The sequence below is a fragment of the Anas platyrhynchos genome, chromosome 8, assembly GCF_047663525.1.
Source record: "Anas platyrhynchos isolate ZD024472 breed Pekin duck chromosome 8, IASCAAS_PekinDuck_T2T, whole genome shotgun sequence".
Lineage (NCBI taxonomy): Eukaryota > Metazoa > Chordata > Aves > Anseriformes > Anatidae > Anas > Anas platyrhynchos.
In genome coordinates this window covers 22,158,649-22,181,520 of record NC_092594.1, presented here as the reverse complement: position 1 = coordinate 22,181,520, position 22,872 = coordinate 22,158,649, and the positions used below count along the sequence as shown (strand labels likewise).

Here is a 22,872-nt window from a genome sequence, read left to right as displayed (position 1 = left end):
GATGCCTTTGAACACAGAAAGTATACTTTTTCATCACAGTCAATCTCTCCCCACCCTCAAAGAACTTGTACTTGTTCTGTCAAACATGGTTGAAATTAGATAAAGGGTCAGAATTAGTTGAAAGAGACCGTCAGAAATCATACATGAATTAGCATTGATCCTTTAGTATGAGGCTGAAAACACTTTTCAAATAATATATCCACTTAAGACTGATTCTAAAAACAAGTAATTAAATCTGACTTGGACAAAATCAGTTCAACATATTTTTTCTCAACGAAACTTTTCTAGTATTTGCATTCCATAATTAATATATAAACTAACAGCACTGAGATATTACTTGCAAGAATTCATCTCACTCCTGACCCCAGCAGCTACATTTTTTTTCCCTAAAGATGTCTAAGAGTTATGAATTCCCTCAAGTTAGTAGCAGTAGACTTTCATACACTTACCATCCCACCTATACCAGGAGTTAGCTGAAGTCCACGTCCCACTGACTGTCTTCGAGTCATCTGGATTCTCTTTATAGTAAAGAGAAAAAAAATGTAGTGTGAATGCCTCCCTGGAATTCTAATAGTACAGAGTTGTTCAATCATAGCCAAGTACAGTGGCTATATGAGTAAGAGCATAACAATTGCATTTCAGTATAGAACACTGCTCAGTACACCATCATACCTTTTTAAAGAATAGAGCATGGCAGCAGATACCCAATAGCTCACATCTGCTGCCTGGCCTAACCATAAAAGAGAAGCATGTAGGTTTAAATCCTGGGTAAGTAACATTACGATTCTATTTTACTTTCTACTGAGGACAAAAAATTTCAGCACAGAAATTTCGTGGCTCTGAACCACAGAACAAGTTAATGGTAAAAGTACAGTTCCATAGTTAGATTATTATTTTATTTATTGTAAAATTCAGGTTGTGACATTTGCATTTACAAAATCTATAAATCTATGTCAAAGCATAATCATCAGTCAGACACTTTTGTTGAAAGGTTTAGCTTAGAAAATGAGTAGCAACTTTCCTTTGCCCAGTTTGCATTGGGACAGAGACTAGTAAAAATCCCTACTAGTCTGAGTTACGTGTTTAAGAACTTTTTTTTTTTTTTTTTTTTTTTAAATAGTGGAAGTATCAGCCCGCATTAATAAATAACATTGGTATAATCATTTCAAGATATGAGTGCTTTACTGCTTTCAAATTCTCCAGCGATAATCTGTAGAATGAGACATGTTAAGTCATTTTGATCAGATTCCATTTTCAGGATGCTAAATAGATGTGATCTATTTTTACAATATGCAGAGTACTTAGACTTGATTTAGAAGAAATCATACACTTCTTCTGAACTGCTAGGGCTATTTTATACCTGTACTGGGGGACCCAGTTCTTGAGGAGGAGCATGAATAGTTAATCGTGGAGGTAATGGATGTGGTGGTCTGCGTGGTGACTGTGGGGGTCGAGGGGCCTGTCTCTCTGAGGCAGATGATGGTTGCTGTTCTCTTGAACTTTCATGAGGAAAAGTGGACTCAGCAGCACTTGTACTCCCCTCACCTAAAACATATGGAAATATGGAGCAGTAAGTTTATGCCCTCCTAATATTATCAATTCAGAAAAAAATTAAGGTAGATCTTCGAATTCCGCTACCACATTAAAAAGACATTTTTACTCTTGCAGAAGTGGGGACAGCACAATACTGTTACCTCAAATCCTTTGAAAGGGAACTTGTGCCAGCTAAGCCAACACTAGTACCAAAACAAGCTACTGATTATTCAAACACTGATTCAGATTGAGGGGATTAATCTACTGAGCCATCCACAGCAGTTTCCACAGCAACCAGAGGCTGCAGGGTTATCGAAGGAATGTAGTATTATCTAGAAAAGAACATTTCAACAGAATCTACATTTCAGGTTAAAATGATCATTAGCACTTTGCCGTACATCCTTAAGAGCAATTTTTAACACATGCAATGTGACTTCTAGATTTTCCCCTTTACAAACAGACTTTGAATAAACATGAATCAACCATACCACTGTTTTGAGAATCTGCTGCCCTCTGGTTGCTTTCACCTCCTCCCAGGCTCTCCTCAGTTTCTGTTCCAGGATCTGTACCATCAGCACCCTAAAACCAACAAACATAGTGTGATTTAGCACCAAACACCCTCTGGCTGTAAAAAAAAAAATATAAAAGCATTCAGAGAGTAAAAAAAAAAAAAAAAAAAAAAAAAATCAATGAAATCTTAAAATATTCCTGTAAATACCTATGAAGTTATGTACATGTATGCAACTGTATGAAATTTCAAAAATTTTGAGTATATGTGCATGCACAAACGTGAACAACATGGTCATCATCATTTAAAAACAGACAATGAAATATCCAGCTTTTGAAGACACTGCCTCACTAATGTGGCATCCACATTTTTTGATGCTGGCTCTTACACTTTACATTTTCATTCAGTCTTACACATTCAAAGTTGATTTTTTTTGTGAAAAAATCAGTTATAACAGAAATTACTACACCTCCTAGCAACCTCAATTTTCTGGGATAAATGACTTTCAAGTATTCAAATGCATTACACCACCAATTTCTTCCAAGTAATTTAGCAGACTATAAAAAGGTACAAGTCTCACCTCAGCATCATCTGCTTCGTACCCATCATTCCCATCAGCACTACCAGTTCCTTCATTACTGTCATCACCTTCATCCCCCATCCCTGTGTCTTCATCATCATCCTCATCTTCCTCTTCCTCATCTTCATAATCCTGGAATAGTATCATAAAAATACATTCGGGAAACGCTGAAAGAGCGGCAGGAACACTTTGCATAGTCAAGTGGTAAGCTTCGCTTCATGGTACAGAGACCCCCTTTGTTTGTGGAACTCTTTCTGAAGACATTCAGTGTTTATTGCTCGTAGAGTAGACGTATGTATTTTTCAACTGCTGTTGTAGGTTTACCTCGGCTGGCTGCCATATACCCACCCAGCTGCTCTCTCACTCCCTCTCTTCAGCAGGAGAGGCACAAAATAAGATAGAAAAGCTCAAGAAGCAAGACAAAGACAAGAAGTTCACTTACTGATTACTGTCACAAGCAAAACAGACTCAACTTGGAGGGGAAAAAAGACGTGGTGTGAAGAGTCCTGTGGCTTGTATACTGTGATGGACAGTTACAGACACTTTGGGAGAGACAGACAGGACAGATCAGGTGGAGGAGCAGCACTCCATGGAATGGGTTGGACTGTACAGCATTTGTAGTTGGGGACGACATGGTTGAGATCCATTAATCAGGATTATAAGGAAAGCTAATATAGCAGATTATGGGAGTCTGCTATAGATGACCCAGTCATGACGACAACATCAATAAAAAGTATTAAGGAAAATCTTTAACTTGTAAGGACAAGGGCAACTGATTTATTGAAACTTCCCAGACATTAACTGGGCTTATCATAGAGCAGACACCAACAGGACCAGGAAACTCCTAAAGCACACTGAAGATGAATTTGACAGAGGGACTAAAGGAGCCAACTATGAAAGCTGCCTACCTCACTCTGTTGTTTGTGAACTTGTGGGTGAAGTGATGATTGGTGGCTGTCTTAGCCACAGCAATCATGAAATGGTTGAATTTAAAATCCTTTGGTTATACAAGAAAAACTATCAGCAAAACCGCTACTCTGGATTTGGGGAGAGCAGACTGTAGATTGCTCAAGGAACTAGTTAGTGAGATCCGCTGAGGTCCACAAATGCTAGCCACCTGTAAAGAATGCAGGAGCAGGCAATTCCCATGTGTCTGAAGTGAAGGAAAGAGGGCACGAGGCTGGCCTGGCTGGGGGGGGGGTGTGAAATCTCCTTTTGGAACTCAGAGGCATTGTGGAATTTTATAACTTCAAAAAATCAAGTGGAATTAGCAAGTGTCTTTAAGACACTAAGTCCAGGCTACAGAAGTCTAGACAATACCTATACAGCCAAAAGGATGTTCCTAATTACACTGATTGTGCAAGATGAGCTTCACAATTTTATCTTTAATCAAATGTAAGTACAGTAACTGTTAAATAAAGTAATTCTATGGTATACATACTTCCTGCTCGCCTTCATTTTCTTCATCATCATCTTCTTCATCATCACTATCAATCACAATGACATCATCTCTCTTGGACTGACCATCCTGAGATGAAGAAGTATTTTGTTGATCTGACTGAAGAGGTCCAAGATCTATTGGTATAGACTGAGAAGTTTCTTCACTATCCTCCATGGGAGTGTACTCTCCCTGTGTAACACCCTGTAAAATATAAAAGTAATAAAAGGAAAACAAAATGTAGCATATGTCAATCAAATACAGACAACTAAAAGTCTCCCCAGGATCAAGGAATAATCATTCCTCTTCTGAGCATCAACTCTGAGCTGCTGTTTTAGAGTTCTTTTAGTCTGGAGGAACAGTAAAGCAATTCGCATGATAGCCAGAGTTTTAAAATTTTCTCCTTTCATTCAGCACAAATGCATGTTCAAAACAGTTGAACTGAATCTGATAAATATGACCAGAAATGCTAAGTAAAAAAAAAAAAAAAAAAAAAAGCATCAAGAAGAAAAAGCCTCAAAAAATGAGAAAGAAATTAGGACTCTCCTAACATACTTTTTGTAGCATTCAGGACTTCTGGTTCAGGTAAGGTAACTAGTTTTTGTTATTTTCCAAACAACGTGTCGCTGTAATGTTTTAAATTCTGCTGTAAAACAGCGGAATTTAAAATAATCACATTGAGTACTAGAACTTTTAAAGAAAGTTTAAAGATACCTGTGGAATAGACATCACACAGCCAGGATTTAGTGGGGGGGATAAACATCTAAATATATAAAGGTTATTGAGGGAAAATGCCTTACTAAAGACTCAATATCCACTACTACTTAAATGAAATAGATTCTACAACTCTACAGGAGACTTTGCTAATTTACAAAATTACCATAATTTGTACATGTTCCTTAAGAGAAAGATTAAATACACATTTTTCACTTGTATTTGGCTTCCTTAACTCTGCTACAATGTGCATTTTAAGTGGCTTTTATTTTAGTGTCTTTGTTTGTTGTTTAGCTCACCATGACCCATCTAACGCTAATCTTGCTCAAGGATTTGTGAAATCTTTCTCTAAAATTAAAGTCAGAAAGCAAAGGAGTAAATGAAGAAATGAAAATTCAAATTCTGTTTTAAGACTATGACACATTTAATCTCTACGTCTCAGTTTCACATCATAGAATTAGTAAAAAGATACTCTGATTTCTAAACCACATTAAATTACATTCAAAATTGCAAAGCTCTGTTAACATTCCCACAGTTACTTATGTAGGTACATGCTGAGTCCAATAAAAATTCAGTATCTATCCTTGAACATAGGAAATTTAAACTTAAAATGATTTTAACTGCTTTCTATTGAAAATCTGCAAGACCCGATTTGAAATTTCTTTCAAAGACGTTGTTTGAAAAAAAAGCTTATTTTTGCTGAAATTATGATTTTCTTCTTTTCAAATATGCTTACTTCTCCAATTGAGTCTTGTGAGTCTTGATTGTATGTTTGAGCTTCTACCTCACCATCGGTGCTCTCTTCTGCTGTCACTTCCTCCTGAAAGACCATATATTTTTCTCATTTTAAACACATCATTAGTCCTAAAGTTTGATTCTTTAACATAGTAGAGATTATTATTATTATTTTATATAAAGCTTATCTTTTCCCACAAAGAAAACCGGTAACGTTTATTATTCTCCTTTAGCTCTGTTTTTATCTAGCACCTGAAGAAATACAGTTTTCCCATTCCAGTCCACTGGACCTGTTCTCTTCTACATCTCTAAAATTTTTCAGAACCAGGAAAGAAGTCTTAGTCTCCTGCTCCATCTCCACCCTCCGAGCAAATTAAGTGATTATCTTCTTATAATCCTGCCCTTCTATGTTATGTAACATCTGTTTCCTACACAGTTAATGAAGTGCCTTTGTCTTACTTAACATTTTTCATGAGTTGTCTGCTGTGAGGTATCTCAAGTTCAATCCATTTTTCCAGGATATCCCAACTCTCTCCCATAGTATGTCACATGCATCTTCTCTAAGCTTTTCCATGAAACTTCACATCTTTGATTTCTTGGCAGAATGACTGTAGATAATGACCTCCTAGACCACATTTAAAAATACTCTAAATTCTTCCTCTTAAATGCTAGAATATGGCCCCTCTCTCCATCCACACTACAGCCAAGATGTGAATCTCCCATTGCAACTGCAACAACCTCTGCCTTTTATGTTACCCAAACACACTTGCTTTCTTTACTGTCAGAAGAAAAAGTCATGTCAAAAATTAATTGACTTGCTTTGAAGTAAAACACTTTCTCTTCCCATTAAAATCAACCGAAGTGGCAGATTAAGTAGTAGCATTTTATGTTCCTACAAACCTCAGCACCAACTCTCTGCATGTTTCTCATTTTCTTTGGAAGAGGTACATCCACTGTCTCCTCTGAAATTTGTTCTGAGTTTTCCACAGTGTTATCCTCCTCTTCCTCTCGTGGTCGTTTAGACAGAGAAGAACTTGGGGTAGCTGAAACTTAGAAGAACATCTCAGTTACTCTCAGAAGCAGAACTACAAATGCAGGAAGCAGAAAATCAAGAGGTTTGGTATTTTACTCTGGCAGACCACCTCTATTTCTGCACTGAAAGATAACAGAATCAATTTCATTTTGCTGTCTCCAACATCATGAAAATATCAGCCTCTTTGGTTACAAGCCTTATGTTTTTGGATCCACATTCACTCCCTAATTGAACCCCAATATAAGATTCTCAGGATTATAGTTAAAATACTTATTCCAACATTTTTGCTTCTGACAAGGTCACCTAAGAATTAACAGAGTATCAGCTGGAAAACAAAAAAAAGCAGTTTACCAAAGTCTGTTTCGTGAAGTAAGTATTCTAAACCAAATTCTACACTGTGTGCAGCAAATAGACACACAACAATGCACCACACTGAGTAGTATGTGTTCTCTGTATTTCATATTCCAGCTTACGTAGTTTACTAATGACTCCTAAAATTAACCTTGCTCCAACAGTATGGTGGAAACAGGAGCAGAAGGGTTTAATGTGTTAAACCCCAACACCACTCTGAATAGATAAAGACGTGAATTTTTATCTTTAAGGAATATGGTGACATCAGAATTTCAGGGGTAGTGCTTTGGAATGTTCAAGAAAGGAGCCTACTTGTAAAAATGTGTAAAATTTGCAGTAAACTAAGGGGAAAAAAATCACAAGCAAATTCTTTTTCTGAAGCTAGGCCTGTTTTGACAGTAGAGCTACTTAAAATCAATGACTCAAAAAGTTAGGCCTATAAAATGAAACCAACCTGTGCCAAACACTGCTGTAGAAGTGGAGGGCCTCTCTATTTGAGAGCTCTGTACAACTTCTACAATGGTAGGGGATGGCTCCTGATTAGCGGGCTCAATCTGAGGATGACTTTGCTGAGTGGGCTGCACAAATGCAGTCGCTTGAGTCTGCTGCTGAACAGTCAAGATGGGCTGAGAGAGAGATGTCTGAACATTAGGGCTGGTGGAACGCACAGACCCACTAGTGCTTCCAAAGACGGGAACGTGCTCCACGGGTCCTTCTGATTGCATAGCTGAAAGGCAAACAGTAGCACATTCAACTGACTTCATATTATCTAGCACAGTTCACTTTCTCCACTTCAGGATGCCCTGAACAGTCAAACTCAATGTTTCCTGGATTCAGTTAACATTGCTTCTCATAGCTGTCTTCAGGAATTGAGAACTTATGCACACTTCTGTTGCCTTAAAAAGCACAATATTTAAAAGAGATGCAGGGACAATGAAAGTACCTTCAAGTATCTTTAAACTAATGAGATTTCAAGGGAAAAGTAGCATTTATGTTTACTGTAGATCCCTGTACTACCCTAAAATGCTCACCTTCCTGAGTCTCCACCTGTGTTGTAGGCATAACTGTGGCAGTTGGAGTAGTGGTAGGATTAGTAACTGTAGCAGGAGTAACCATTGGACGGATACTAGCTCTTGGAGTAGACTTATTCCCAGCTATTGCTGCAGCAGTCACTTTACTCGGAGTTGACACAACCGGTGTTGGCTTAATATTTGCTGTTGGTGGATCTGAAGTGCTAGCACTGAAAGACAGGATTCATGATGGTAGCACACATTTTAAAGCAGATTTTAAAATATCAAGTTTAAATATATTATCATAACCATAGCCATTTTTTAACGGTTTTGAATTTAAAAACCTGCAAAGATGTAATGTCTTCCAAAATTTGCTAATAGTTTAAAAAAGTGACCCACTACACCATTAGCAGCATTTTGTCCAGCTTAAAGGCTTGACAGATTTCTTAAAGGTTAATCAACTACAAAATCGTAAGCAGGTCAAAAGGTGCAGTGTATAGCTCATAACATAAGCTGCACCGGGTCTTTCTTATAATCAGTTACTAAAGCTAACTGGCTCATTCAATACAGAGCAACATGAAGTCTTGGTTGAGACAAAGATCAGCCAAATTATAAAATGGCATTTTTAAACATCACAGCCTTGGTTTAAATGAATGCTGTTATAAAAAATTAAAAGGAGCTGTTTTTCTAAACTTAGTAATACAGTAATAATCTCCATTTTAGAGCTTCGTTGCTTTTTCATTTGACAATTTTATCTGTTAGGTGCCATCTGTTTAGTGCATTTCTCAAGCTTGAGCTCTTTGCACAAGGAAGATTCCCTCCCTCAAAAAGGGAAAGGTAATAATCATCTGTACTACTTAAAGATTCTTGAAGTCTGAAAACACTTAAAAAATATTTTATGTTCCACAAAAATCATGTTCCTGGTGATTAATGTAACAATTCAACACCTGACAGGATTGATTAAATCAATTTATTAATTTTTTTCTTTATTGATTAAATGGGTCTAAGAAAGCAGGAGAAGCATCATGTCTCAACCAGTATCTTCCAAGTTGCTAAAGAAAATTTGTGAAAATCAGTAGTTTACTAAAAAGAAAAGCAAATAGATGAAGACAAACCCAAAAATCCCCAAATAGAGAAACTGCAAAATCCCTAAACCCTTTTAACTCACATTCCTCTTTCACCTGAAGCTGGAGTAGACTTGAGTGAGATCTGCCTCTGCTGTTCTGGGACCTACAATGTAAGATGTAAAAGTACGCTATGTAAATATGAAACAGAGTGAGTGACTTGGTGAAACACTTCAGCTAACAGATCTCTTCACTAAAAATTGGTAACATTAGTTAGATTTGATAATTACTGCAAGTTCTTCAAAATAAATCAAACCAATCATACCAAATATATCAACCCATTCAGTAATTTCTCAGATCTTTTCAGATATTTTTTGAAGCTATTGAGACATTCAGCACTGTCAAAACCTGCTGAACAGATGTATGAAAATAGAAAAACAGAAAACAGTGCAGTTTATTGGCTGATTCACAGTGAACAATACAACTGTGTGCTTGCTAACATTGGGTATTAGAATTTCCATCAGTTATTTAGGATGTTTAGAAAAAACATGTTCACGTAAATATTCTCAATAAATTAATTACTGTATAGATAAAAAAAACAAATTAATGGTGCTAGTGCTATGAGCTGTTTTTGTAGTTCAGTCATGGAACATTAAAGCAGTTTATTTGCTCTCACACAGCTTTCTAGAAGGATTTTGTACCTTATTTGTAGATTCTGGTGGCTCATCTCTCTGTTCATGGTGTCGCTCTTGCTGCTCTCTAAGCTCTCTTTCAAGACGGCAGATTCGACCTTCATACTGTGACTTGAGTGCACTCATCCGCACTTCCAGTTCAGTCTTCTGCTCTTCTAATGAACTACTCTTTTGCTTCCACTCTTCATTTTCTTTCGTTAGCTGTTCTTTTGTACCTAATTGAATAGGAAAGAATCCAGTCTTGTCACTGTAAAACTGTCTACTCTGCATACTGGATGTCTGTCGGTTTTAAAAGGTTACTGCAGTATTTTGAAATCCTAAAAAAGTTAAGCTTTAGAAAGAGATCTTAAAAGTAAACTTCATGTGCCATTTTTCTATTTAATTGCAATTAACTAAAAATAAAAACAAAATATACAATAAACACATCCAAAAACTAAAAAAAATGAGCAGTTATAGAATGCCAAGATGTTTTCAGCAAGTTCTTGCTCCACTGTTCCTCTCGACATCAATTAAAAATAGAATTGATATGTTTTGAACCTGTACATTATGGAAAGGCAGGAAAGGAGGGAAGAATTACCAAAGTAGTCAGTCTAATCAACAAGACTGCAAAAAAAAATGGCTGGCCAAACTATGGCAAAATTTTAATTCCCCCAGCATACAGCTAGTTGTTCACTTGTATCATCTCCTTAAGGAATTTAAATTTCTAATTTTTAGAAAGATTCTGTAACATCCAGTCAAGAACATATTTTAGGGATTCTGTCTAAATACTTTCCACAGGCATAAATAAATAAATAAATAAACACAAACAAAATCAAACAAACAGAAAACGACACCTTAAGAACATTAAAAAAAAATACAATACCAGCTAACTGTGCAATTTTCTGCTTGGCTGCAAGCAAGGTTTTCCTAGTTTTCTCTTCCTTCTCAGTGATCTGCTGCCTAAGCTGTTCTTCCTGTGTAGCCTTCTCTTGCAGATCTTGATGAAAACGAGCAAGTTCTGATTGCAGCTGTGATATCTGCTCCTGAAGATTTCTAGCTTCAGTTTCCTTTTCTGCTATACTCTATAGAGAGAAATTGGCCACAATGAGCTACTCCAGCACATACAGTCTAACACGCTCCACAGTCCTATTATTAGCTGGACATCGTATAAAAAACTTTTAATCAACAACAACAAAAGGAGTCCAGTCCTCTCTGAATGCAATAGCTGAGAGAAGAACATTTTTTTCCCCCCACTTACTTAGTCCAAGAAATAATAAGTCACTAGACACAGGATTTAAACCAGGTTTAAGGTCCATCTTTCCTGGCAAGGTAGAGGCATAGCTTGGTCATTTCACATTTGTGTGCACACAGATGTATGTGTACACATAAAAACAATGACAGCCTCGTAGTCTGCAGTTACTTATTTAAGATTCTAGTAGAATACAGTGTTTTGAAATTGCTCACTCTGATCTTACCTTTTGTAAACTTTCAACCTGATTCTCCAAAGCCTTTGTCTTCCCTTCAGCTTGGCCGAGAGAGTCTTTTAGCTCTTGCACCTCCTGGGCAGAAACTTGTTCTTCTTGTTGTTCTACTAAAGACTGAGTTGCTGCTTCGGCAACCATCTGAAATATGTCAAGTGGTATAAGGCTACAAGGTACTATCCAATTAGAATGTTATTGCTTCCACAAGCTGCTTCTGCATGCAAATGAATCACGTTTACTTAAACGAATTAAGTTCTGGGCAAAACATGCTCATGGAGCAGATCCTCCTGGAAACTCTGCCAACGCAGAAAATAAGGTGATTGGTGACAGCCGATATGGCTTCACTAAGGGCAGATTGTGCCTGACAAACCTAGTGGCCTTCTGTGATGGAGTTACAGCATTGCTGGACAGGGGAAAAGCAACTGGCATCATTTGCCTGGACTTGTACAAAGCATTTGACACTGTCCCCATACCCGCCATGATATCTTGTCTCTAAATTGGACAGGATGGACCACTCAGCAGGCAAGGAGTTGTCTGGATGGTCACACTCAGAATTGTGGTCAATGGCTCAACGTCCAGGTGGAAACCAGTGATGACAGGTGTTCCTCAGGGGTCACTGGGACTAGTGCTGTTTAACATCTTTGTTGGTGACGAGGACAGTGAGATTGAGCACGCCCTCAGCCAGTCTGCTGGCGACACCAAGCTGTGTGGTGTGGTTGACATGCTGGAGGGAAGGGATGCCACGCAGAGGGACCTGGACCTTCACTCAGAGGTTGCTGAGGCACTGGAACAGGTTATCCAGAGAGGTTGTGGATGCCTCATCCCTGGAGGTGTTCAAGACCAGGTTAGATGAGGCCCTGAGCAACTTATCTAGTGGGTGGTGTCCCTGCCTATGGCGCGGGGGTCAAACCAGATGATCTTTGAGGTCCCTTCCAACCCAAACTGTTCTATGATTCTATGACAGCTTTGAGACGTGGGCCTGCGTGAACCTCATGAGCTTCAACAAGGCCAAGTACAAAGTCTTGCATCTGCTCCAGGGTAATCCTAAGCACACGTACAGGCTTGGCAGAGAATGGATTGAGAGCAGCCCTGAGGAGAAAGACCTGGAGGTACTGGTAGACAAGAAACTCGACACAAGCCAGCAACATGCTTTTCAGCCCAGAAAGCCAACTGCATGCTGTGCTGCACCAAAAGCAGCATGGCCAGCAGGGTGTAGAGATCTGCTCTCGTCAGACCCCACCTGTAGCACTGTGTTTATCACCAGGTGCCTCAGCAGAAGAAAGATATGGAAGTATTAGAACAAATTAGAATGGGAAGGCCACAGAGATGATCCAGGGGCTGGAGCACCTCTCCTACAAAGACAGGCTGAGGGAGTTGGGGTTGTTCAGCCTGGAGAAGAGAAGGCTCCAGGGAGACCTTATAGCTGAACTTCCAATACGTAAAGGGGGCCTACAGGAAAGCTGCGGAAGGACACTTTTTCAGGGAGTTTAGTGAAAGGACAAGGAGTAATGGCTTTAAACTAAACAAGGGTAGATTTGCATTAGATATAAGGAGGAAATTCTTCACTCAGAGGGTGGTAAGGCACTGGCACAGGCTGACCAGAGAAGCTGTGGATGCCCCATTCCTGGAAGGAAGTGTTTGACACCAGGCTGGATGGGGCTTTGAGCAACCTGGTCTGGTGGAAGGTATCCCTGCCCATGGCAGGGGGTTGGAACCAGCTGATCTTTAAGGTCCTTTCTAATCCAAACCATTCTACAATTCTATGAAAACACAAGTATTTTAATGAACTCCAATGTTCTGTTAACAATGCTGCTAATAATTAAATGATATGCAGCTTATGATTTGTGGCCGTTTGAGCTAACAGTAGAATAAATTATGTAATTTTCTGCTTCTCTCTTTACAGATAAGTGTTCCTGTAGTGTTGTCATACTAAGTGAATGTGAAAATCCTTAGCCAGATTATACTTAACTCTAGATGAATTTCTTTGCAAACAAACAAGAAGTTTATCTACCTTATCATGCTGTGCTTTCAGCTCCTCATATTGAGTCTTATATCTTCGCCCAATTTTCTTGACCTGTGTTATAGTTTTCACTTTTTCTTGTATGTCAGCCACTTTAGCATCTAGTTCTTTCTGCAAAGTGTCCTTCTCTGTTCTTATTTTAGTTACTTCCTCCTTCAGGTTCTGAACAAGATTCTGGCTTGTAGTCAAGGACGCATTTGTTCTAAACAGCAAAAGATTGGAAGGAGATGCAAATAAGGTATTTGAAACAATACATTTCAATACTGCTCATCCATGTAATACCATGGGTATCATCTGTAGTGAACTGTGTTATTTAGGACTTCACAGTACAAACAGATAATGCACTTTAGAGCACGTTCAGTTAAGAGAGAACTTCAAAACAATTCATGTTTCATTTATGTATTATCAAGCTACAGTAAGAATATATAACAGCTACATTGGGATAGTTAAGAAAGTAAATTTCCAATTGGTGTTTCATTATAAATGAAGCTATGCACGGAAGTTTTTACTAATTGATTAAATACCATACCTGGCTATTTCTGCTTTAAGCCTGCCCGTTTCTTCACTCATTTGTTGTATACGCTTGGTGTTTGCCTCCTTCTCTGAAAGTAGCTTGCGATATTCTTCAAGATCAGTGTCCTTCTGTTGACTCAACAAATGCTGAAAGGTTGACAAAACAGCTTGCATTTTCAGAAGATGACTACACAGTTACACACAAATTCATTTTTAATTAGAGTTGCTGGTTTTGTATTTTGACTTGGACTGCCAATGAACTAGAATAGCCTATTTTAAAACTGAATTAAAAAGCATTGCTCATGCAAATACATTTCCTTGGTTTTGACCACTTTTTGCAATATAGCTTACATTTTTTGTTATAAAAGAGCGAGCTTTTAGAACTCTTTTTCCCTCCCCAAGGGTTGATAATTTATTCTCCCCACCCTGCCCTCCCCCAGAACACCTTGTTTTAAGAGATGCATTTCCCACCTGTGTCCGGGCTTTCCAGCGTTTGACATCTTCTTCCAACAACTTTTTCTCTGCCTGCAACATTCCACTTTTCTCACTCAATTCAGCATTAGACTCCTGTAGAGGTAGAATGTCTGCCTCAAGCTTGCGTACCTGAAAAAAAGAATAGTTGGGGATTAAACTACCTGGATCTTTTAAGACTGAAGAAAATGGAATATGGTAAGCCTTGAATAATGCTGGTAAGAGGGACAGAGAGATCCAAAAAAAACAAAAACAAACCCAGCACAAAACCACCCTCAAGAAGTCATGATATAGCTTCTTTTCCCACTCATTGCCCTTCAGTAGCCAATTGTGCGCAGGGAAAGCAACAAGGAGCAAAAGCAGGGTACAAGCCTACAGGGAAAAAATTATAAGCACACCTTCACAATCTCAAGATTCTCACTTTGTACCTTGCAATAGTAAACAGATTATCAATTATGTATTAGAAGTCAAGACATGCTGCACTGGATTCTATCGAAGCAACTGGTATGCAGAAATGTGAAGAGGCAAGTATGTCCCTTTTAAATTCTTAGTAAAGCTATGGACTGCTTTGTATCTATTTCTGTGCCATTTTTCATTTACCTGTTGATATTGCTGTTATAACTTTAGCCAGATTTTCTCTTCCATTTAAATCAAACGGAACTTTCGACTTTCCAATACTCTAGGAGAAGCAGTGTCTTATAAAATTCTCAATTGAAATTGAGAATTGAGTGTCTTATAAAATTCTCAATGGAACATTTCCTCGGTTGTGTCTGATGTAAAGGAATAATCCCAGTTTAAATAACTAGCAGTGATATATCCAGACATTAACTGTCTGACTTGAATACACAGAAACAAGTGAAACACAGTACTAACCTTTGCTTGCATTTGTTGTAGCTCTTGTTCTAGCCTCTCCTTCTCTTCTCTTAGCATCTTGTTGGTTTCTATCAGTACGTTCATGGTCTCTGTTTTTTTCATTAATTCTTCATGCTGTGCAATGGTTTTTGCTGTTACCTTTTAAAAAAGATTGTACTTACTCATTTGCTTTGCTTTTGCTTACATACTTACTGGGATCTGTCTTACATAGCTATTGTGGCATTCCCTGTGTCACACACATGTTCAAAACAAGTAAATATCACTAACAAAAAAGGATGGGGGAAAAAAAATCAGAAAAGATCTTTATTTTCCCTATTTATGTGTTTTTGGGATTGCCACACTGCTTCATAGGACCCAGAACAAGACCGTCCATTTGGCTACATACCAATCCCAGCTTAGCAAAGGCAGTAAATGAGAGAAAGTAGAACACAGAGAACAGCCCTCTACTTACTGAAATCATAAGCAATAATATCCAGCCATACCTGCACCTTCTCTCTCTCAGCATTGAGACTGTCTTGTAGTTCCTGGAGTTCCCTTTCAAGGTGTTCCACTCTCTGACGATAACGCAAACTCTCCACCTGTGCCACCTCAAACCTAGTTTCTGCTATCTCCTTTTCTCGACGTATAAATCTGCAATAAGAAAATGAACAAAGCATTATGTCAATGAAAATGCAGGACAAAGCATTTTAAGTTGAAGTTGAAGCATCTTATATCTGAAAAATTACTGAGTTCAGAAAGATCAAAAAGAAAATCCTAGAAAAAAAAATATTCTAGAATAATTTAGATAAACTAAAAACAACAAGAAAATAATCCCTATGAAACTTGCTTGCCAATCGTATTTTTCCAAAATCTGCTTTAGCTTCTTGTCGAAATTGACTCTCAGTTTCTTTCTAGGAGTAGAAAGAAGTCTCCTTTATTGGTGATGCAGGACAATCTCTACCAAGTTAAAGGGTACTTACATTTTACACACTGTGCTTGAAATATAAAGCAAGAAAGAACTATTTAATTTGGCAACTGAATTTATAAACACCACCAGAGGGAGCTTGGAGTTAAGTTTACCTAAGAATTTCTAAGATTTGTTCCTGGGATTTCCCTTCCTCGTTTAGAGAAACATTCAATGCAGATGGCATGGCTTCTTTCATAGATGTCACCATCTTGTCACTCAGACTTTCCAGTTGTTCATGTAATAATCGATTTTGTTTTTCCAAATCCTCGCAGCGGGATGCAAGTGTTGAAGCTTCATCCTACAACAAAATGGTTCAATGACTGAAACCTATATAGATTGGTAGATAAAAACACCTACTAGAACCATAAAAATGATCATACCTTCATCATTCTCTCTCTCTCTTCCCAGGAAGCTTTACACTCTAGCAACGCAGACTCAGCTTTCTGAGCAGCTTCTTCAAGCTGCTGCCGTACTGCTGTATTCTTGGCAACTTGCTCTTTAATAGCCTGTAATGCTTCAACATCAGCAGCATGAAGCATTAATTCCCGTTCATATTTATTTTGAGCTTCAGAAGCCATCTTTGCCTGCAGAAAAAAAGGAACAGATTCTGATATCCTTAACGTTAACATTTAATATGTACATAGAGATTCTCAAATGCTAGACAAAATTAGTGATCACTAATGAAAAACACTGGACAAAACCTCTGTAATTCTCAAGTATGAAAGAAACGGATATTCTTAGAATGGTTCCTTTAAAGGAACTATTATTTTTAAGAAAAGTTAGAATTTGTAATTATTTCCTTTAGTGGCTAGGAGGAGCTAGTCTACAACCAATCCTCTTGCTGCAGATTTTGCATGGATGCGATGCAGGAATTCTTTCAAGAACATCCACCGAATAGGCAAAGATATTTATCACATGAGAGTAAAAAACTTAAGACTGACTGCGGTCATAGTATTAGGTGAAAAAATGGAAACGCCTGCCTATTAAATTTTGGGTTGGATAAACCAACAGCTAAAAGTTGTTCTCTATCCTTTACACTAATCAGTGTTGCTGGAGTTCTCACCTACAGTTAAGTAGCTTCACTGTGGAAACATGGCTAACAAGACAATCTTATCAGGTGCTGCTAAATATCATATTGCCTGCAGTTTTAAAATATGACAATTATGTTTTGGGTTAAAAAGGTATTTTCCCCACTGTTTCGTTGTGTTCATTTTCTTTTTCCTTCCCGCCTCAGAAGAGGGAACTAGAAATTCATTAAAAACAGTTAGCTACTTTCCACAATCAATCCTTTCATAATGAAATAGACCTTAGAAACAGTGAGTGGGTGGCACCCCTGCCCATGGCAGGAGGGTTGGAATTCGATCTTCAAAATCCCTTCCAACGCAAGCCATTGTGTGATTCTCTGATAGCACCGTCTGCTGTTTTATTTTTTTTCTTCCTTTTTTTTTTTTTTTTTAGTATGACAAAAACTATGCCTGCAACACTATATTATGTTCAACATCAGTTTACTCTGTAACACCAAAATGTTTGATAAGGTGAAACAACAAAGCATTAAATAAGCAGATGTTCACAAAATAGGAAAAGAATTTTAAGAACATCTTCTCTATCTGTCAGTCACTGACTGGAAACACAACCTTAGAAAATGTTTTGAGTTCTGGTAAAAAAAAAAAAGATGATGAAAAGATTACATTAATTTTACTACCATTGGCTAAAGTAGTCAAACATTACAAACGTACTTGTTCCTGGCAGTCACGTCTGGCTTGCTGTTCGTTATTTAGAGCTGTACTGGCTCTCTGAAGGGCTTCCTGAACTTCTGACTGCATAGTTGTAAGACTCTTCTTTAGTTCCAATAGCTGTAGTGAAAAAAATGCAACCAAACAAAACAAATCTTAAAGACTAAATGGTAAAGTATTTTACAGAATGTTCAACTCTGCAATGCTTTGAATGTAGAGTTACGAATAATTTATAGCTTAAGTATTATTTTACAACAAGTTGAAATGTAAAATGAAATACTTCTATGGCTTTGAACTCGTTCCTGGCAGAAAAATATTACTGTTCTTTCAGAGTTGGGCTTGAAGCAATACTAGCTGCAGTCATCATGCTTCTTTTAAGACCAGTAAGAGCCCAAATGCAGAACAAATAAATAAGGGGAAAGACTGCTCCAGTTTTAGGGTATATGAACATTACAAATGCGTTTTTGGTTCATGTTACAAAAATGTTTTTCTGAAACCTTTCTCAAAGGTTTTTACTTGTGTTTTTTCTGCAACTAGTACTCAAAGTTCAAGAGGACAGTGATATTTCTAAATTCACCACCACCCTAATGAAGCGATAAACTTAATGTACTACTCATGTTTGGTCATCTCATATTTAGTTAGGCTTTTGTATATTCTAAAAGATTTATTTTGGACACTACTATACTGTATTGCCTCTACAAAAGGGAGCAAGAATAAATCTATGTTTAGGAAGTTAAGTAAAAGCATAGTCTTGCAGACTCTTTGGAAAGGAGCTTAAGGGAGGTGGTATTCGATGCATACCTGTTGCTCCATATTCTCCACAGCTTTACGTTTCTCCTCTTGAAGTTCCTGCTTTTCTTTCTCTGACTCCATCAACTTCTTTTCCAGCTGTGCTTGATACTCTGAAGCTTCCTTCAGACGAGCTTCAACAGCTGCACGAACTTCTTCTGTCACCTTCATCAAAATCCATCATAAAAGGTCAGTATTTTTTATCTTATTTTGCTTTAAATATGGTATTCCAATGTGAAACCAACATTTCAATGATATTTTAAAGTCAGAGCAGGTATTCTCAAGATCTAATTTAGAACATCACTGAAAACGTTGAAAACCACACATAGCACAGAAGAAAAAAAAAATCTGTTTTTTCAAAACTGCAATACAGCATGAAGTACATGTAAAAAGGAGTTTTAGGTGACTACATTCAAATACAGAGAAGCCAGCATACCTTCTTAGTACACACTAAAGTCTACTATACTCATAAAGCAAATGAAGTTACAATGAGATTTTTACAGAAAGAGAACGCAGATCAGAAGAGAACTGGATACTAGACTAAAAACATGCTGACATCTTCTGATGCTGTAACTTAAGCAGAAAATGAGAATTCTGTTTTCCCAACTCTTATTTTGATGTGCTGAACAGCTTAGAAGAAGGGGCCTTGTTCACCATTAACACGGTGAAGTATTTGACAGAAGGGAGACCACAAAGAATGTTTTCTTGCATCACTGAAGACCATAATATCTTGATGGAAAAGGTAGGGATTTAAATGCTTTTGACTGAGAGCTTATTAAATTTTTTAATCACTGATCTCAGTGTTATAGGAAGAATTTTTAAAAGATAATTCCACTCTTTCTTCTAAAGACACGGGCAGAGTACAGCTGAGTCAAATCTATGATCCAACATTTTAAAAATATGCTGCAAAAAGTATTTCTATCACTAGAAATATTTTTAATCAAGTTTTTATTTTATTTTTTATTTTATTTTTTATTTTGGAACGCCTTCTGAACTAGCTTGACCTTCTTTGCAATGCATCCCATAATTCTACAGACTTCAATACGAACCAAAAATTACATCTTTCATTTTGCTTTATTCAAGAATGTTAAACGTTAACTACTTACTTGTTTTTCCTTATTAAGGGATTCCTCTAGACTAAGAACCATGGCCCTGTACTGTTCCACATTATTAGAACTAGTCTTAAGTCTTTCTCTCAGGTCATTAACTTGTTCGTCAGCTTGCCTTAGTCGAGTTAGAAGATCATCCACATCTTCACTTGTACTAGGCTGACCTGTAATATCAGAACATACTGTTAACTGTGGAAGACTAGTGCAGCTTTTAAACCACTGTTCTATTTAAAAGCTAAAGTCTTTTAAGGGTAACAACAAGAAAGAAAACAATAATAATTATAATAGTAAAAGACTCTCACAAAGTTTCTCTACAGAAAATTGTCATCCCTAATCGAAATAGAAACTTACAGTAAACAACTGTTTCGCAAAAAATGGCTTTTTAAGAATAGGTAACATTATAGATGGAAGAGCCTTAAAACAAAAATAAAATGGATTCTTACATAAGTTTGGCTTTAATTTTTTTCCTTTGTTAAAGTTGATCCGGGGTTAGATATTACTTTAAAAACTTATCCTGGTTATCTTTTGCTTGAATCTGTGGTTGCAATAACAAAGGTTTCTTATTTAGAGCAATGATCTTACTCTAAACGACAATTTTTATCGTTCTGCAGAGAGCAGCGTTTAACATAAAAATTAAATGTAGGAAATTCAATGTAGGAAAACACCCTACCTTTCCCTAGAGCTCTCTGTGATGACTGAGATGCTAGCTGAGCCTCTGTATTATTAAGTTGTTGTTTCAACACTGTAGTTTCTTTCTGGGCATTCTTCAGAAGTTCCTTTGTGTTAATGTGACGGTTTGTCTCAGTCTCTAGTTGCCTCTTAAGATCCAGGATATGAACCTGAAAACACAAGATTTTTAGACTTGTATTTAATTCACACATGACATGAAGCCCCAACATGTTTGTAAATTTCATGTATGAAAAACAATGCAGTGTATGCTAGCACAACCCATGCAACTCAGGTTTTATTTTCACTAAAGCAATTATTACATATTTATAATTATACTTGCCTCTTGATTTTTGGAAAGGGCATGTCTTTGTTCCACCTCATTTTCTAGTTTCTTCTTTAGCTGAGATATCTCACGCTCTAGCTTTTCTATCTGATTATTGAGTCTTTGTTTTGTTTCTGTCTCAGACCTCTCCAGTATTCCCTGATAAAAAAGCATCACACAGTATGCTTACAACACATTTCAAAAAATTTCTTCTGAATTACTGCAGTTCACAAAAGGTTATTGTCACAACAATTCTCTTATCCACAACATAATTACTGCACAGAACAAGAAATAAGAGGTAAACATAGAATACTATGAGAAGTCACATTTAAAATTTATGACTTGGTTTTGAAATATTCTTTAATAACATCAATACAAGAACTACTGCTAGAAGAAAATCCATTATCTAAGCAGTCTAATATTAGGGATTAAAAAAACAAAAACCGACTACAGAAATAAGTCAGTCACATGACAAAATGGGCAGCCTTCAATATTTACGCTGTATATAACTAAGTACACTTTAAAATAGAAAACAGAATTATAAAAAAATAGGTACCTTAAAACACTATAAAAACTACCAAGGTGGACATTTATTGTTATAAAAATTAATATATCTTGTTTTCTTTGTACTATTATTTCCTCTATATTTTACTGTGAAAACCCTGCTCCTTATCTAAAAATTCTCTATTTTATACGTGGATTAAGTCCTGAGTATCATAATTCAGGATAGGAATGACAAACTTGCTTAAACAAGTTACTCAAGTAATCTACAATCAGTGTCAAACTTGTAGTCAAAAAAAACCAACCTACTTTCAGAACAAATGCTGAAGTCAATTTCAATTGGTATTTATTGCTAACTCAGACGGATAGACCAGATTTATCAATAATACCACATACCTGAATAGTTCGCAAATTAGTAAGTAGTAAGTTCTGTCCTCTTTGTTCAACCAGTAAAGACTCACGTTGCTGAGTCAAACGCGCATCTGACAACTTCAAGATATCCTTCTCTTTTTTTAAGTTTTCTGCTCTCACCTTTAAGATAACAATTAACAAGAACTTTGTTATCAATCCCAAATTTGTTTGTTAATTTTAATTTGGACAATACTAGTTTATAATCTGTTAATACTCATGAAAAAAACAAGCATTCTATGTAAGATTACAGATTGTAAATTAAGATTTATGCAAATAGGCCAAGAACAGTAAGAACATAACTGTTTTACTAATCACTTTCTGTTTTCTCTATAGATACAAGTTTTGAAACACCTTGTACATTTTATTTCACTCCATCTTTAGTCAGTACTTAAGATTTTTTCTGGAATGTTACAAAGGCACCTATAAATACAATGACATACACGTACACAAACTGGAACAAATGTAATAGCTGGTACATTTCAAAAATCCACACGTTCAGTTTTTAATTGTATGAAAAATTCTTCTACAAACTCGGAATATCTGAGACTATAACACAATATACTGCTCACCTCTGCCACAGCCAGTTTTTCATTAGCTCCCCTCAGGTCTTGAGTCATAGTGTTAATAATCTGCTCTTGCTTCTGAGTTGTTGCTGTGAGTTTCTGGGTTCTTTCATGCAGAGACGTTATTTCTCGACGATAGCCTTCAACATTATCCTGTAGCATCTCATAACTTAGAACAAAGTGAAGTATGTTTGTGATTTTTTTTTCAAATTTATTTGTAAGAGGTCTAAGTACACACCTACGTTATCATTTTCACGTGTATGTTTTCTGATAGCTTTCTGTGGCACACTCATCTAGAAAGTACGTTCTTGATCCCACCTTCATGATTTTGTGTTCTTAACAGAAATTGACAACATTCCCAGAGCAACCTACATCAAGGAGTCAACGTGACTCTACTGACAAAGAACACACACATATGGTACTGCAATTAAATAACTGATTTACCGTTTGGATGCAAATTCCAGCTGTGTAGATATCTTTGCATTTTGTGACCTTAATTCTGTGACCTGCTCCTGAAGCTTTTCATTTTGTTCATTCAGCAGCTTGTCATTCTCTGCTTTTTCTTTTTTATAGTTCTCAAAAACTTCCTGCAACTACATTACAGAAAAGACGTTGAAGTGCTTACAAAAGTAAAAACAATGATAGTTTTCTACCATGTTTACTGAAAAGAATACCTGCTTAAGTGCAGCCTTAGCCTCCACTGTCTCCACTGACTCACTCATTGACACTGGAGCAGGAGTTGACATGGCCTGAGGTATGCTTGAGCGCTTTGGAGTAGATGTAAGAGAGATCTCCTCTGTTAGTATGCCTGATGCTAAAAAAAAAAATAATGAA

The 22,872-nt window shown here is 37.0% G+C and overlaps 1 protein-coding gene across 5 annotated transcripts in view; it reads right to left on the bottom strand.

The window, feature by feature from the left end:
• Positions 1–22,872, bottom strand: part of TPR (translocated promoter region, nuclear basket protein) — a 44,857-nt gene that overhangs the window by 9,295 nt on the left and 12,690 nt on the right. For 3 of the 5 annotated variants that reach the window (XM_027463704.3, XM_038183093.2, XM_038183091.2), the window contains exons 16-44: positions 22,713–22,852; positions 22,483–22,631; positions 22,045–22,207; positions 21,461–21,595; positions 20,582–20,722; positions 20,243–20,411; positions 19,570–19,736; positions 18,476–18,628; positions 17,678–17,794; positions 16,322–16,525; positions 16,055–16,239; positions 15,478–15,625; positions 14,996–15,133; positions 14,123–14,254; positions 13,668–13,798; positions 13,130–13,340; positions 11,113–11,259; positions 10,521–10,719; positions 9,668–9,873; positions 9,071–9,132; positions 7,924–8,132; positions 7,347–7,619; positions 6,409–6,557; positions 5,510–5,593; positions 4,063–4,263; positions 2,622–2,753; positions 2,022–2,112; positions 1,361–1,545; positions 450–518 (exon numbers count right to left, since the gene is read on the bottom strand). In XM_027463704.3, the coding sequence (XP_027319505.2) occupies positions 450–518; positions 1,361–1,545; positions 2,022–2,112; positions 2,622–2,753; positions 4,063–4,263; positions 5,510–5,593; positions 6,409–6,557; positions 7,347–7,619; positions 7,924–8,132; positions 9,071–9,132; positions 9,668–9,873; positions 10,521–10,719; positions 11,113–11,259; positions 13,130–13,340; positions 13,668–13,798; positions 14,123–14,254; positions 14,996–15,133; positions 15,478–15,625; positions 16,055–16,239; positions 16,322–16,525; positions 17,678–17,794; positions 18,476–18,628; positions 19,570–19,736; positions 20,243–20,411; positions 20,582–20,722; positions 21,461–21,595; positions 22,045–22,207; positions 22,483–22,631; positions 22,713–22,852 (4,490 nt within the window). The remainder of the gene's footprint in view (positions 1–449; positions 519–1,360; positions 1,546–2,021; positions 2,113–2,621; positions 2,754–4,062; positions 4,264–5,509; positions 5,594–6,408; positions 6,558–7,346; positions 7,620–7,923; positions 8,133–9,070; positions 9,133–9,667; positions 9,874–10,520; positions 10,720–11,112; positions 11,260–13,129; positions 13,341–13,667; positions 13,799–14,122; positions 14,255–14,995; positions 15,134–15,477; positions 15,626–16,054; positions 16,240–16,321; positions 16,526–17,677; positions 17,795–18,475; positions 18,629–19,569; positions 19,737–20,242; positions 20,412–20,581; positions 20,723–21,460; positions 21,596–22,044; positions 22,208–22,482; positions 22,632–22,712; positions 22,853–22,872) is intronic. The other 2 variants (XM_038183092.2, XM_072042152.1) reach the window with 1 other exon arrangement.